The following is a 17,634-nucleotide window of genomic DNA, read 5'->3' on the forward strand; positions in this document are numbered from 1 at the left end:
GTAGGTTATAACTGATCTGAGGACTGGATTGGCGTAAGCAAGCATTTTACACAAAACATCCACATATCACAGTTAAAGCAAGTAAACACTCTCCTCAATAATGCAGCTATCATCATATCAGCAAACTAAGTTGCTCTTGAAGCTCAGTGATTATTTTAATGGAGGAATTAAATATTTATTTAATAAAGTCGTATTTTGGGGTCCTAGTTTTTGGTTGGCTGAGTGGAATTTTCGTTTGACTACCTATTCACTCATTTCCAATCCAAGCGTCCTCTTTTTGTTACATAATTATTGCTCTCCCATACACACAAGAGGCAAAGGTCGACCACGTGGAATAAAAAGTAGATTCAAAAACTAAACCAGGTATTTTGAGGTGGGAGAGTGACATTGGGAAAATAGGTTGGGGGAAAAAACACTGGCGTTATTTCCTTCAGGCTCGCTGTGATAGTTGTACTGTCTCTTTAATAATATACGGTAAAGGATCAGGTTGCGCACCGGGTGGTACTGGTATTATTTACAACCGGAAAGAGACCATTTACAGATTGCGATGACACCCCAGCCCATAGTTTCTACATTGCGCAGTGGTGTGAGTTTCTGGCGACATCGAAGTGTTTTAGTAAAGGCTTTAAGGCTCCAGGCCTTGGACTTTCGAAGCGTGCGTTGTCGGTCTACCTCGGCACCTGGTACTGTCAGATCCATGGAGGACATACTGACGAGGGTTGTGGTACCGTTACCTACATATGAGACGAGAGAGAAGTCCCCGCCTCCACCCGAATCGAACAGTGTGGAATTTATGCATTTCTACAAAAGCCTTGAAAAGGAAGAGAAGTCACAATTACTAGCAACGTTATCACACGATTTTGGTGTGGACCACAAAGGAGTTTCAGAGCTCGCAGGCAAGCTGCTCGACACTCAGTTAAGGGACTTGGCTACAATATTGCAAGTAGAGGACAGGTTACGATACAGTCTGACTCCGCGCTATAAACAGTTGCTTAATCACATAAGCAGGGTTGAGGGGGGAGTGAAGTTCCTGGTGGACCTACGTGCCGATCTGCTTGAAATAATATCATCTAAAGGAAGTGACAGTCCTCACATTCGGGTAAAGCCACTGTTTACAATATTCTATGGTGGCCTGCTAATGTCAATTCACGTAGCGCGTTTTGAAAATAATTGACAGGTGCAGGCAGGAATTATTCACAACAGTATATGTATTTCAGTACTTGGAATCGACTTTGTATTTCTTCTGAGTTGTCGGGAAATAGATCAACAATAAATATTAACACAATTATCTGACTACACCTGCTCAAAAACTAACGTTCACTAAATGGAACCAGTTCTACTGCCATAACCAGATAAGTGTTATAGAAAATTGAAGTTTTTCCAATGGAAAATAACATAAAACACGATTTGTTTACAAACAAGCTAATATATGACATGTTTCTGTATTTAATGCTAAGAAACAAAACAGATGTAGGCGCCTTATACAATGTAACCAATGTATACTGTAGGTACAGCACATTTAAAACTTGTGTGTCAAAGGCAAATCAGTTGCAGGCCTAATGTACTATACTAAATAAAGGTGTTGACAACACTGTATGACATGGAAGCCCCCTTTGACCTACATTGGTATGGGTGTCACATTTCAACTGACTGCAAGAGCAGCTCATCTCTGATCACTTTTGCCCTAGTGAAGAAACTGTGACTGATCCAAGCATTTCAAAATCATATGGGTTAGTTTTATTTATTTTTAAAGTGTCATGAAGGTCATTCCATGACATTTCAACAAGCCATAACACCTACCATCTCAGATTGTTCTGAAATTGTTTCTGTAGTTAGAAACAGATAAGATTAACATTCCTGCATCGTTATTTAGTTGAAATGTGATTCGATCTGAGAATTTAAGCCATTTTAATTTATAGGATTCATATAATATGTAATAAATATAGCACCCATCATCTGATTTGTGCCAAACATTTTTCTACCAATGAGTAAGAGAAGAGGAATCAAAATAAATGGTCAAAAGTTACCCACGGACCCTCCCAGCCCCAGCCCTATCCCACCCCAACAACCAGTATACAGTATCAGTTCTCTATGTCTGACAAATAGTATGGAGCTGTAGCTCGGAGTATTGTTTCTTCATCCTATGTAATGGACTCTCATGGAATTTGGTGATGCTTTGTCCCCCGTTCAGAGAAGTTAGTCATTGAAGTTGTTAGGTTTATGTCCCATCCTACATCCTGATATTACCAGGTTCTGACCTTGAGATAGTGCTGCCCCCCTCCATGTTAAAGGGATAGTTCAACCAAATTACAAAATTACATTTTAGTTTCCTTAGCCTGTAAGCAGTCTATGGGCAATGTATGACCACAACCTATTCTTGGCCACTGTTTCAAATGCTAACTTTTTACAATTTGCTGCACAAATCCAATGAAAGTCAATGCTACCTATATTAGCATTTTCACGCTTCATATCCAAATCATCTATAAGTAACATCATTGAGTTACAGATACTTTAGAATGATTGTATACAAATGGAAGCAATGTTTGAAATGCTTAGGTCTAGGTTTTAGTCAGATAATATCTGTTTGGGCTTCTTGCGGTCAATTTGCAGTCTACAATTCTTTTTAATTATGTCCCGGCCCCCTGACCATCCCATCAATATTTTTTTTTAATCATCAGCTGAATCTTAAGCTTAAAAAAATATATAAACACATCATGTAAGGTATTGGTCCCATGTCTCATGAGCTGAAATAAAAGATCCCAGAAATGTTCTATACATACAACAAACTTATTTTTTTAAACTTATTTTTCCACATTTTGTTACATTACAGCCTTATTCTAAAATGGATTAAATTGTTTTTCCCCCCTCATCAATCTACACACAATTCCCCATAATGACCAAGCAAAAACAGGTTTTTAGACATTTTTGCTCATTTATATTTTAAAAAATATATATATCACATTTCCATAAGTATTCAGACCCTTTACTCAGTACTTTGTTGAAGAACCTTTGGCAGCGATTACAGCCTTGAGTCTTCTTGGGTATGACGATACAAGCTCAGCACACCTTTATTCGGGGAGTTTCTCCCATTCTTTTCTGCAGATCCTCCCAAGCAATGTCAGGTTGGATGGGGAGCGTTACTGCACAGCTATTTTAGGTCTCTCCAAAGATTTTCGAATGGGTTCAAGTCCGGCCTCTCGCTGGGCCACTCAAGGACATTCAGAGACTTGTCCCGAAGCTACTCCTGCGTGGTCTTAGCTGTGTGCTTAAGGTCGTTGTCCTGTTGGAAGGTGAACTTTCGCACCAGTCTGAGGTCCTGAGTGCTCTGGAGCAGGATTTTATCAAGGATCTCTCTGTACTTTGCTCCATTCATCTTTGCCTCGATCCTGACTAGTCTTCCAGTCCCTGCCGCTGAAAATCATCTTCACAGCATGATGCTGCCACCACCATGCTTCACTGTAGGGATGATGCCAGGTTTCTTCCAGACATGACGCTTGGCATTCAGGCCAAAGAGTTTAAAACTTGGTTTTATCAGACGAGAGAATCTTGTTTTTCATGGTCTGAGAGTCTTTAGGTGTCTTTTGGCAAACTCCATGTTGGCTGTCATGTGCCTTTTACTGAGGAGTGGCTTCTGGCCACTCTACCATAAAGGCCTGATTGGTGGAGTGTTGCAGAGATGGTTGAACTCTGGAGCTCTGTCAAAGTGACCATCGGGTTCTTGGTCACCTCCCTGACCAAGGCGCTCAGTTTGGCCTGACGGCCAGCTCTAGGAAGAGTCTTGGTGGTTCCAAACTTCTTCAATTTAAGAAAGATGGAGACCACTGGGTTCTTGGGGACCAACAATGCTGCAGAAATTGCTCATGGTGTGGTTTTTGCTCTGACATGCACAGTCAACTAAGGGACCTTTATATAGACAGGCGTGTGCCTTTCCAAATCATGTCCAATCAATTGAATTTACCACAGGTGGACTCCAAGTTGTGGGAACATCTAAAAAATAAAATTGGTTCTGTATTGTTGAAAATCCAATAACATGGCGTGAAGACAAAGTTTTTTTTAATTTCAGTAGAAAAGGGGATTTTTTAAAGAAAAGTGCAAGGGCACCAATATATTTGGCCACAACTGTTTGTGCCAGCTGTTTAAATATCTATCGAATCATATCTTTTCCTGTTTTGATCCCATAACTCCCCCATCTCCTATTGAGGCAAGTTACCAACTTGTACCCACATCAGTCTGTCTGACAAAGGCCTACCTTTCTCGATCTTGGGTGATGTAGGACATGGAGGTGAAAGGACATTTTCACTGAATGCGAAAATTGCTTAAAATCTAATTGGTCATCAATTGGGAAATGCTTGCTCAGCTTGACTCATTTTACCAGCATCTTCCCGCAGTTATTATTTGGCCTCTTTACATATAAGTTAGCTCACACAGGGATTTGTTCATCTGTTTATGTTCTGCTGCATCAGCTCTTTACCTGTGTTTGAGAATGATGCTAAATATGATATACACTATTTCACCAACAGGAGTTAATTTAAAAAGGTGGCACTGTCAATGCAGTAGGCGAGAACAGCTGTACTGTACACAATGTCTACCTTACTTTGGGGAGAGAGAAATTGGGGTTTAAAAATGGAATAGGTTAGAGTAAAATAAGAGCCTCTCACCTACTGTGGGAGGAAAGAAAGGTGTTCATAAACATGATAGTAATTAAAACAGCGAGTCAAGCAGAATCAAATAGGCCTTATAAAAGTTCTGAATTGCCAAGACTGCAATTACCAAGGTTGTTTAGAAGTGTCTCACATTTCTATAGTAGACTTGTTTCCTGCTGTTGGTCTATCAATTTTTTTTATCAATCACTATTTTAATTCTTCTTTACCTGTGCACAGAATAACCTGGGAGGTGAGAGATTAGGAAAATAACTGGGATTCATAATATACTTCTGCTGTGACTTCAGTTTAGTGGTCCCTTACATTTGACAAGTATATTGGTTGTGGTTTCTCAGAGGCAATTTTAGCCTAAGCCTGTCACATGTCATCTAGGCCTACTGGAGCAAAAGGCACATAGTGTAGTAGGGGCTGGGAGGCTGTCCTGTTGTACCCTGGAAACTTTGAATGCACAACTGAATAACTTTGGCTTTGGTTCCTGTTTCATATGCATCACAGTTTCCTTATGGTTCTCTTTGTGCATGCAATACTAGCAACTGTGTAACAACGGTGCAAATTCCAAATAAATGTCCTCAACGGCATATACTGTAACACAAATTTCAAATTTTACTGGTACAGTGCCAATGAAAGAAAATTAAATTTTCTCTCAAGGATTAGAATCTCTCAAGCTTTTTTTCAAAGGCTCACATTATTGTCACAGCCATTCAGGCCAGTTTAATTTCAAGGTCTTTGATTCCTCAGCCTCTTCACTTGCTCTCCCTTCTACTTCCATGTCACTAAACCTGACTATTGCGACTCTTCCATTTCAAAGGTTTTCATCTGCCGCAAGGTCAACGAAATACAGATTTGTCCCTGAGTTTGCTATTCTTTTGTGTGACTAAGAATTGGGGGCTTCTTTAACCCAGAGGCAAGGTGGTAGCTGGGGTTTTATGTGTCGACATAGCATGATATCTTAATGCTTTTTCAGGGTTCATCATCAATCTCAGAATTATTTATTTGCTCCTGTTGTCAGATTCTAAGTTTGTCTTTTTTTTGTGTGAGTCATCAAATACACACAAACAAACACACCGACACGCTTTTAAAATGTGCTGTTTTGGATACGTTTTTGGCCCTGGGGGTTATGTGGTTGCCTGGCTACCCCAAATCCTTATTCCGGCCAAAAGCTACGCCACGCCCATGGATGTTAGTTTCTTCTCCGCAATGAGATACAGTATGTAGCGAACATAGAGCAGGGTAATAATTCAGTTGAGTGTATTTATGGGGCGGCAGGGTAGCCTAGTGGTTAGAGCGTTGCAACCTTGTCCCCGAGCTGACAAGGTACAAATCTGTCGTTCTGCCCCTGAACAGGCAGTTAACCCACTGTTCCTAGGCCGTCATTGAAAATAAGAATTATTTCTTAACAGACTTGCCTAGTTAAATAAAACAATATATTTAAAAAATTCCAGTGTGAAATTCAGCTAGATAAGAAAATATGGATGGGATAAAAAATTGCAAAAATAATCAAAATACAAGAACTCATGTAAAATATACTGTGTCTGTAAAAACATGAACAAAAATGCAACATGTAAAGTGTTGGTCTCATGTTTCATGAGCTGAAATAAAATTATTCAAATGCACAAAAAGCTTGTGCACAAATTTATTTACATCCCTATTTGCGAGCATTTCTCCTTTGCCCAAAAAAATCCATCCACCTGACAGGTGTGTCATATCAAGGAGCTGATTAAACTGCATGATCATTAAACAGGTCAACCTGTTGGGGACAATAAAAGGTCACAAAATGTGCAGTTTTGTCACACAACACAGATGTTTCAAGTTTTGAGGGAGCATGCTGGGAGCAATGGCCACCAGCGCTGTTGTCATTTTAGAGAATTTGGCAGTACGTCCAACCGGCCTCACAACCGCAGACTACTGTATGTGTAACCACTCCAGCCCAGGATATCCACATCCGACTTCTTCACCTGTGGGACTGTCTGAGACCTGCCACCTGGACAGCTGACAAATATTTATGTCTGTAATAAAGCCCTTTTGTGGGGAAAAACTAATTTTGATTGGCTGCGCCTGGCTCCCCAGTGGGTGGGCCTATACCCTCCCAGGCCCACTCATGGCTGCACCCCTGCCCAGTCATGTGAAATCCATAGGATAGGGCCAATATTATACTTTTTTTCAACTAGGCAAGTCAGTTATGAACAAATTCTTATTCAAAACGATGACAGACGACGTTGGGCCAACTGTGCGCCGCCCTATAGGACTCCCAATCACGGTCGGACGTGATAATATAATAATATATGCCATTTAGCAGACGCTTTTATCCAAAGCGACTTACAGTCATGTGTGCATACATTCTACGTATGGGTGGTCCCGGGAATCGAACCCACTACCCTGGCATTACAAGCGCCATGCTCTACCAACTGAGCTACAGAAGGACCATACAGCCTGGAATTAAACCAGGGACTGTAGGGACTCCTCTTGCACTGAGATGCAGAGCTTTAGACTGCTGCGCCATTCGGGAGCCCAATTTAATTCATTTCAATTGACTGACTTCCTTATATGAACTGTAACTCAGTAAAATCATTTATATTTTTTTCAGTATAATTAATGTTTGGTGCAGAATTCTAAGTTTTGTAAGTAGCTTTTGTTAAGTGTAGAATTCACAAGCACTTTCAGCTACTTTGGAAGGGATTGATATCAACTATATTTAGGCCCGACAGTTATCAATGTTTATTTTTTAGGGGGCAAATGTATAATGCACATTATTATTGGCAGGTACAGTGTTTGGCTGTTGACTTGCCAGGTGCTGCTGTAGATGGACAGAATAGAGTACGTCTAGTCTTAACTCAGTGTGAGTTTATGCAGGTATAATGGTATGTTTGTTTGTTGAGAGAGCCTTTCTCTGCTATAATGAAGTCAGATCCTTGGAGGAGGACTATACCCTGCTTATATGACAATGTGTTTATTGAAGTGTGAGGCCTATGTCTGCTCATATACAGTACCGTAGGCTCCAGATCCACCTGTGCCATCATCACCACCAACAGATATAAATCAAATCAAATTGTATTTGTCACATACACATGGTTAGCAGATGTTAATGCCAGTGTAGCGAAATGCTTGTGCTTCTAGAGTTCCAACAATGCAGTAATAACCAACGAGAAATCTAACCTAACAATTCCACAACTACTACCGTATACACACAAGTGTAAAGCGATAAATAATATGTACATAAAGATATATGAATGAGTGATGGTACAGAACAGCATAGGCAAGATGCAGTAGATGGTATCGAATACAGTATATACATATGAGATGAGTAATGTAGGGTATGTAAACATTATATTAAGTGGCTTTGTTTAAAGTGGCTAGTGCTGCATTTTTTTCATCAATTTCCATTATTAAAGTGGCTGGAGTTGAGTCAGTATGTTGGCAGCAGCCACTCATGATCTTTATGGCCTTCCTGTGACATCGGGTGGTGTAGGTGTCCTGGAGGGCAGGTAGTTTGCCCCCGGTGATGCGTTGTGCAGACCTCACTACCCTCTGGAGAGCCTTACGGTTGTGGGTGGAGCAGTTGCCGTACCAGGCGGTGATCCAGCCCGACAGGATGCTCTCGATTGTGCATCTGTAGAAGTTTGTGAGTGCTTTTGGTGACAAGCCGAATTTCTTCAGCCACCTGAGGTTGCTGAGGCGCTGCTGCGCCTTCTTCACAACGCTGTCTGTGTGGGTGGACCAAATTGAGTTTGTCCATGATGTGTACGCCAAGGAACTTAAAACGTACTACCCTCTCCACTACTGTCCTGTCGATGTGGATAGGGTGGAGATGTGGATAATGAAAACAAACAAATGCCCAGGAGGACATACACCCACAAAAAGTAGGCCTTGTAGGTGATCATGGAACTGCAGGATTATGTGACAGCCATGCTTTTGATACCAGCCTGTGATGTTATTAATGCTGCTGTCAGTCACTAGATAGTGTGATGACATTCAGTCATGAATTCTACTTAAGTGGACTGATTGAGCTGTTCACAGTGTTATTAAGCTGACACTAGTTACAGATTGAGAAAAAAAATAACACCTGTAAGCACTATGGCAGCTCGTTTTCAGTGTGCTAAAACCATTTGGATGGCATTAGGTGCTGGGACTGGGAGTGTCAGGCTCTAATATGCTTTAAATGATCACTTTAATCAGTAAGCAAATGTTTTTGTTAATAGGTAAATAGAAATAGCTTGTCTCTGGCAGCCACACTCTAGCAGCTACATCCTGTATTTGGTTCTGATTAGTCTCTCTCATGACTAACTAATTATTGAGTAGCTGGCCAGAGCACACAGGAGCTTTACCTCTGGGTTCTGATGTTGCAGGACCTGAATGGCACTCTGAAGAGTCTGCTGTCGGAGTGGTTCTCTGTGGGTCTGCTGCGTCTGGAGAGGATCACCTGGCAGTCCCCCTGCGAGATACTGCAGAAGATCAGCCAGTAAGAAGCCCCTGTTGTACACACACAGACACACAGACACACCGACACTTATAGCTCTACAGTAAACCCATGTCTGACTGTGTATGTCCTGGCAGGTACGAGGCTGTCCACCCTGTGAGGAACTGGACCGATATAAAACGTAGGGTGGGGCCGTACCGTCGCTGCTATGCTTTCACTCACGCTGCCATGCCAGGGGAACCACTGGTCGTCCTGCATGTGGCACTCACAGAGGACATCTCTGATAACATACAGGTGAGAGGTTTTATATGGAATACCTCATTTATTGAATATGAGAGAGAATGCAGAAATTGAGACGTTGGTTTAGCTGTTCTGTAGATTCATTCCTCTTTATAGGACTGGAGACCACAATTTGATAATAGACTGTATGTCTGACTCCAACAATGTTCTTTCTCCTGTCCCATAGAGTATCGTGAGAGAGTTGGCTACCCTGGACTTGGAGGAGGATGTGAACAAGGTCAACACAGCAGTGTTCTACTCCATCTCCTCCAGCCAGGCTGGCCTGCAGGGGGTCGAGCTGGGGAACGTTCTCATCAAGAGAGTGGTGCGGGAGCTGCAGGTGGGTGGAGAATGACATCACACCACTGTTTCTATGAGCAGAATGACAGGCAAAGTCGGACTGCCCCTCTCATGGGGCCCCACATCTGAACACTGTGGAACGTCTCCTGAGTCAATCAGCTGCTCCCCTGCGTCATCATGCGTGATTAATTAGCCATCTCCATTGGTCAGAGTTTTTTTTACACTCTGTTTGAAACTCGCTTCAGTGTCACCTGATGGATTCCATTCTCTTCAGACTTCCACCAAGTTGTTAGAACCACACCCACTCACGACACCCCAACACTTCTGGCCATGGCCAAGAAACAGATGGCAGTCAATCACAACAGTAGTTCAACATAAGCTGGAGGCTATTTCAGTGTGGGAAGAGTGGTCATTATTATAAGATAAACATTTATTGTAATATAACCTAGACAAGCTAAATTAAACTAAATACTCGCACCATCCTGTATTTCCACCTGCATGTTAGGTGTGTGCTTGTGGGTAAAGAGGGGATTGCGGTAGGATTGAATGCTCTTCTCCACATTTCAGCCAAGATAGAGAGAGGAATATTGACATTTCAGCTGTCAGACCTAATCATGTCGAGAGGAGAGGAAACCACTCCATGTCAGGGTGCTCCAGCTATAGCTCTTATTAAATGATTGGAATATTGAATGGAAAAACAAGAGCCACTCAACCTCATGGATTTACATAGCTGGGAGGCTTGTCTGAAAGGTTGAAATGGTCATATCCTGCTATAATGACATGCAAAGCAAGTGATCGTGAAAGCCTTTATTTATTTGAATCTTTATTTATAGTAAATATGGACTCTGTTTTTGAAGAGATTTTTTTCTGTGAGTGTAGTTGTTAGTCTGGCAGAGTATAGACTTGTAGGATAAGAGTATGTAGTGTGTTTCTTGTTGAATTGTACAGTAGCCTGGTCTAAGTATTCTAGCCTCTCCATTGTTCAATCTGCGTTCTTGACATTGGTGAATCGATCTATGAAGTTCTAGGGATGTACATTGTTTTGTAGGGCTTGAACTTTTTTTATCTGTAGTCTCGATTCCATCTGAACTCTGCAGATATTGAATTAAAGCAGAAATGTAATTTTGTTTTACCAAGCCTTTTCTTGTGACCAATGAGTTCTGGCTTTATCCCGAGGTCATGTTGATAACCCCTCATATCAGTAGGACAAAAAAACTATGAAAGATGACATTGTGACTGTGTGCAGTGCCATTCAGTGTTCTGCCCCATATTAAGGGCAATAGAACACCTCTACAGCCACTGAGGGACCACTGCAATGGATGGATGATGGGGAGGGAAAGAGAAGGTCACAGTGTGGTTGAGGAAGTAGGGAGGAGGATCCCGTTGTCTTTCAGCATTACTCTCTAGGGCCTTTTCTGTCTCCCTATCATTTGGCCTTACTTATTTCTCTGTGGATTGCATGCCTGCTCTAAGCCTGCTGACCAAGGCTTTACAGTAAATTGAACTGATGAATAGAAAGTGACCTCTTGACATGGTTATGCGCAGATCGACTGACTCGTGTGATGGAAGTACAGAGGAATGAATGAGAAAGAGGGAGGGAGAGAGAGGGAGAGGTAGAAGGAAAGGCTCACTCCAACATCTGCCTCCAGGGGTTGTCTGACACACGTTGCCTCCTCTGCTGCCTCCTGTGAATCAACACACCACACAGCTCTGTACCTTATCAGCCTAGACAAGAAAGATCCAACATGAGAGGGGGAGAGAGGGCAGGTAATAGAAGGAGAGAGGGAGCAAGAAAGAGAACTTGTTTTAAGAAAGGGGAGAGAGAGTGAAACCTCGGAGGCAGGCAGGCAGTGTATGATGATGGCAGAGGCACTAGGGACCAGAGTCAAGAGCTTGGAAGGTATTAAAAGTGAGAGAGAAAGGGAGGGCAGGGTAGAGCAAGAGAATGAGGGGGTCATCCATCTCTATCAATCCCAATGGCAGATATGTGGAGATGGACTCGATTGGTGCTGTTGCTTTGTGTTGCAGTGGGAAACAAAGCTGTTTGTATCTGATAGGTAGTTCACTGAGTTCAGCTCCTCCGAGAGACACTGGGGTATTACATACTGGGTTCAGCTCCTCTGCGAGACACTGGGGTATTACATACTGGGTTCATTATCAAGTGTTTGGAAAGTGCATTCCCTTGGACGGGTCCAGAACATTTAAATTTGACAGGATGAAAATGTATTATTGAACCTGTATTATCCAACCTATCTAACCCTTTCCTTAATGTTACTTTTTCATGTACTTTTCTCATTGGTATTATTCATGAACTGGTGTAGACAAAGTTGTTTTAGACTGAGGCTGTCTATCCTCTCTGTCTATCTTTTTGCAGAGTGAGTTCCCCCACATGTCCCAGTTCTCCAGCCTGTCTCCCATCCCGGGCTTCTCCTCCTGGTTACTGGGCCTGCTCAGCCAGCACCGGAAGGAGGGCCGCATGGAGCTGTTAACTGAACGTGAGTGGAGGGAGGTGGCAGATGTCACAAACACAGCCCCCGATACCAACGCCCTGGATGCCCTGCGTAAGCTGATCAGCACTGGCGAGTGGACCCGCTCTGAACGCCTGGTCCACGTCCTGGAGCCTGCCCTGATGCGCCTCTGTGCCTGGTACCTCTACGGAGAGAAGCGGCGCGGCTATACCCTGAACCCTGTGGCCAACTTCCACCTGCAGAATGGTGCCACCATGTGGAGGCTGAACTGGCATGCAGACACCAGCCCCCGGGGAGTGGCCAACTCCTGTGGCATCATGGTGAACTACAGATACTTCCTGCAGGAGACCCCGTCCAACAGCGCTGCCTACATGCACAACAAAGTCATCACAGTTACAGAACAGGTGCTGGGCTTGGTCTCACAGTTTCAGAAGAACAGCAAACTCTGAGCTCCATGGACACCCATGTACACGCACACACACACTTGGTATCAAAGATGCCTCTAGGTCCAGGACTGGCTGACTTTACGGCTCTGATCTAATGTGCCAAAACAAAACACGTTCAAAACATGGAGACAATTTGTGGAATGATATTCATTTATTTTGTTATTTTCTTTTTACAATCTAGCCCATGTAGCGCATGGATTTTCCTCTCCCTTCCTTCCTGGGGTGGGTATGTGGTGTTATCATCTCCGATAGACTCCCGGTGTTTTATGGTGTGAGAGACTACAGCTAATGAAGCGAGAGACATTTACAGTGCCTTGCAAAAGTATTCATCCCCCTTGGCATTTTTCCTATTTTGTTGCTTGTAATTGTTGCTTGTAATTGTTGCTTGTAATTGCTTGTAATTGTAACTTGTAATTGAAATGGATTTTTATTTGGATTTCATGTAATGAACATACACAAAATAGTCTAAATTGGTGAAGTGAAATAAAATAAAAAACTACTTTCAAAAAATGTAAAATATTTTAAAAATGAAAAAGAGGTGCGCGCATATCTATTCACCCCCTTTGCTATGAAGCCCCTAAATCAGATCTGGTGCAACCAATTACCTTCAGAAGTCACATAATTAGTTACTTAGATTCCACACAGGTGGACTTTATTGATCACATGATCTGTGATCTCAGTATATATACACCTGTTCTGAAAGGCCCCAGAGTCTGCAACACCACTAAGCAAGTGGCACCACTAAGCAAGCGGCACCATGAAGACCAAGAAGCTCTCCAAACAGGGGCAAAGTTTTGGAGCAGTACAGATCGGGGTTGGGTTATAAAAAATATCAGAAACTTTGAACATAGCAAAAAATTGAAAGAATATGGCATCACAACAAACCTGCTAAGAGACGGCCGCCCACCAAAACTCACGGACCAGGCAAGGAGGTCATTAATCAGAGAGGCAACAAAGAGATCAAAGACAACCCTGAAGGAGCTGCAAAGCTCCACAGCGGAGATTGGAGTATCTGTCCATAGGACCACTTTAAGCCGTACACTCCACAGAGCTGAGCTTTACGGAAGAGTGGCCAGAAAAAAAGCCATTACTTAAAGAAAAAAATAAGCAAACACGTTTGGTGTTCGCCAAAAAGCATGTGGGAGACTCCCCAAACATATGGAAGAAGGTACTCGGGTCAGATGAGACTAAAATGTAGCTTTTTGGCCATCAAGGAAAACGCTATGTCTGGTGCAATCACAACACCTCTCATCACCTCGAGAACACCATCCTAACACTGAAGCATGGAGGTGGTAGCATCATGCAGTGGGGATGTTTTTCCATCAACAGGGACTGGGAAACTGGTCAGTATTGAAGGAATGATGGATGAAGCTAAATACAGGGAAATTCTTGAGGGAAACCTGTGTCAGTCTTCCAGAGATTTGAGACTGGGACGGAGGTTCACCTTCCAGCAGGACAATGACCCTAGCATACTGCTAAAGCAACACTCGAGTGGTTAGAGGGTTAACATTTAAAAGATAGGGCTGTCTGCTGCCCCCTTTGGAGGAATTGCGTGCCCATAGTAAACAGAAAAAAATCTGTCAGAAATTGCTAATATATGCATATAAAAAATATTATTGAATAGAAAACACTCTAAAGCTTCTAAAACCGTTTAAATTATGTCTGTATGTAAAGCAGAACTCTCAGGGCAGTCATTCTCCCAAACTCTCTCTTGTCATCATAAAAGTTGGCCCAACTTTGACGTCATCGCCCCCACCCTTCCCAAGCACCTACAGACCCAGGAACAGTTTCTATGTCTTCAGCGCGATGTCTGCTTACAATGGGGCTTCTCATGTGGTAAATTTGGGTTTCTGTGGACTCCAAGATAGAGGGGCCATAATGTTAATTTCTGAGCGCCGACTCATATTATAGCCTAGTGAACGAATTCTGTAACGTTAAAAATAAATGTAACACAGCGATTGCATTTAGAAGAAGTGTATCTTTCTATATATATGTAGAACATGCATATTTAGTCAAAGTTTATGATGTGTATTGCTTGTTATCTGATGTTATCTGCCGGAGCTATTTCATTTCTCAGGACATTTGAGTAGCATTTTTTGAACAATGCGTCAATGTAAACAGAGATTTATGGATATATAGTATATTATTGAAAAAAACAAATGTACTGTGTAACATGTTATATTACTGTCATCTGATGAAGATTTCAAAAGGTTAGTGAATTATTTTTCTTTTAATCCTGCGTTTGTTGATTGCATATTTTGTTCAACTTGGCTATGCAAATTAGCTGTGTATTCAGTGGTGGTTTGACATAAATATGTGCTATGTTTTCATCGTAAAACATTTTAGAAATCTGACTTGCTGGGTAGATAAACAAGGTGTTTATCTTTCATTTGAGCTATTGGACTTGTTAATGTGTGGAGGTTAAATATTTTTAATAATATTTTTGCGTTCCATGCGCCACCTTCCAGCTGAATGTGGGAGGGGCTCGTTCCCAAATGGGAACACTGAAACTCAACAGGTTTTAAATGTCTTGGAATGGCCTAGTTAAAGCCCAGACCTCAATCGAATTGAGAATCTGTGGTACGACTTAAAGATTGCTGTACACCAGCGGAACCCATCCTACTTGAAGGAGCTGGAGCAGTTTTGCCTTGAAGGAATGGGCAAAACTCCCAGTGGCTAAATGTGCCAAGTTTATAGAGACATATCCTAAGAGACTTGCAGCTGTAATTGCTGCAAAACGTGTTTCTACAAAGTATTGACTTTGGGGGGGGTGAATAGTTATGCACGCTCAAGTTAATTTTTTTTGTATTATTTCTTGTTTGTTTCACAATAAAAACATATTTTGTATCTTCAAAGTGGTAGGCATGTTGTGTAAATCAAATGATACAACAACATAATAGGAACAATGCCAAGGGGGGTTGAATACTTTTGCAAGCCACTGTATCAGGCCGTGCCATGTTTCTACTTGACAATGTGTGTGATGCTGTAGCACAGCAAATAGGCTGCAGAGCTAATAGAATAAACCATGTTTTGATCATTTGGCTGATATGTTGAGCTGCAAAGAGGCGTGTGTGTGTGTGTGTGTGTGTGTGTGTGTGTGTGTGTGTGTGTGTGTGTGTGTGTGTGTGTGTGTGTGTGTGTGTGTGTGTGTGTGTGTGTGTGTGTGTGTGCAGAGCCGGGCAGGTAAAAAAGGGAACATACACCCACATTGTATAGAATTTTGTACAGCAATACAGTAACATATTGTCTCGAACACTGATTGTCACCCTACAATCTCTACTAATCAGTTAATTAGTCTACATCTACATTGCTTGCTGTTTGGTGTTTTAGGCTGGGTTTCTGTACAGCACTTTGTGACATCAGCTGATGTAAGAAGGGCTTTATAAATACATTTGATTGATTGAATTACTAATGATCAATCAGGCTATTCTTTAATGAGCTGTACTCGCAAGAGATTACATTTTTTAAATGTAATTTACAGTATATGTAGAATTGGTTCTTGTCTACAAAAAGCTAAGTCATATTTCATACCAAAATGTGTTCAGTTGCCATGGCTGACACCATAGTAATTGCAGAGGGTGTTTGGAAATGTTTGCTACCTGCCACCACTCACTCCCCCCTAGAGACACATATCTGATGTACTGCTACACCAAAGTACTGAACCAAGTGGGACTCATATCTGCCCCCACTCTATTGTTTTGAAAGACTATATCACAGCAAGTTGACTGTGAAATTACATTTTATCTCTCAAAGGAGCCAAACTTTTTTCCCAAGCCAGCCACACAGTGTCCCAGAAACTAATGAAGTGAGAAATAAAGTTAAAATAAATGGAAAGATTTATAGCATTCCCTGTAAAGCCGGGAAGGAAATCAGAGAGCATAAAAGGACACTGTTTATAGGATGCCCCTGAGAAAGCATTCCTCTCGTGAGACAGACAGGGAGGGTGGACACCTGCTGATGCTCCAGTGCAAAGTCCAAGGCTGTCACACCCACAACCATGGATGAGATTGTGAATGGAAACAACAATGACATATCCCTACCTTTCCACTAAGCAAAGAAAATATCCACTGCTCTATCAATTCAACAACATAGATGGATGGATTTCTGTGGTGTTTATTCTTGAATGACATTGAACTCAAGAACTGGAAAAGTTGTCAAAGAACTGGAGCACTGAGACAACAGAGATATCCCAACATTGCATTTCCACTTTATGTCCTTCATTGTCAGACAAGGGAAAAGAGCTACAGAGCATGTACATGTACTTGAATTGATTTGATGTGTGAATAAACCTGTCAGTTGCGTTAATGTAAATTTAGTGTGACGGGTATATATATAATATGCCCATGGTCTCATTCACACATTGCACACACACAGTGTGTGTGTGTGTGTATGCGATGTGTGAATGAGAGCATGGGCATGTTATTGCCATCATTATAGGCTGATAACTTCTATTTGAATAGAACACTGCACGAGAGGGGATCATCTTAGAAGCATTTTTGAATACCGTAGAAAAGCTGATTTATTCTAGGTACCTCTCAACGAATTACAAGACCTGTCAGTCACAGCATTACATTCGTATTGAAGTCCTGTAGACATCTCACTCTCTATTCAGAATCCATCTCATTTGGCACACACTATTTGCTGCTGCTTTAACACACACAGATGCGCACGCACACACACACACACACACACACACACACACACACACACACACACACACACACACACACACACACACACACACACACACACACACACACACACACACACACACACACACACACACACACACAGCTTTCTTTAACAGCACCCAAAGGATGATTACTGACTATGACCGCTATGGTAAACCTGTATGGAATGGAAACATACAGCTTGTGTTTTCATCAGCTTTCCTTTTGATACTGTGTCATTTTTCCAAAGAAAATACAAACTGAGTCGTACAAGGTGAATGTGTTGGCAAAAAGATGCAAATGTGTGCTGGCCACACTGACGACCTGGAGATATGTCACAGCATTCTAATCAACACACCTCCAGCCTCCTGCCAAATGCACATTAACATTTAAGGG

At 42.0% G+C, this 17,634-nt stretch overlaps 1 protein-coding gene across 1 annotated transcript; it reads left to right on the forward strand.

Moving 5' to 3' along the window:
* Positions 1–476: 476 nt before the first annotated feature.
* On the forward strand, positions 477–17,256 carry mlycd (malonyl-CoA decarboxylase). Its single transcript, XM_035790941.2, has 5 exons — positions 477–1,099; positions 9,005–9,117; positions 9,213–9,369; positions 9,542–9,694; positions 12,029–17,256. Exons 1-5 carry the CDS (start codon positions 548–550, stop codon positions 12,569–12,571), a joined length of 1,518 nt encoding a protein of 505 aa, XP_035646834.1. The 5' UTR covers positions 477–547; the 3' UTR covers positions 12,572–17,256.
* The last annotated feature ends 378 nt before the right edge of the window (positions 17,257–17,634 follow it).

Source organism: Oncorhynchus keta, chromosome 17 (genome assembly GCF_023373465.1).
Source record: "Oncorhynchus keta strain PuntledgeMale-10-30-2019 chromosome 17, Oket_V2, whole genome shotgun sequence".
NCBI classification, from domain to species: Eukaryota; Metazoa; Chordata; class Actinopteri; order Salmoniformes; family Salmonidae; genus Oncorhynchus; species Oncorhynchus keta.

Bases quoted from the DNA above. Each gene is read 5' to 3' on its own strand.
- mlycd (XM_035790941.2), top strand. From the start codon at position 548: ATGACACCCCAGCCCATAGTTTCTACATTGCGCAGTGGTGTGAGTTTC. The intron at 9,118-9,212 runs GTAAGAAGCCCC...ATGTCCTGGCAG, and splicing joins ATACTGCAGAAGATCAGCCA to GTACGAGGCTGTCCACCCTG. The intron at 9,695-12,028 runs GTGGGTGGAGAA...ATCTTTTTGCAG, and splicing joins GAGTGGTGCGGGAGCTGCAG to AGTGAGTTCCCCCACATGTC.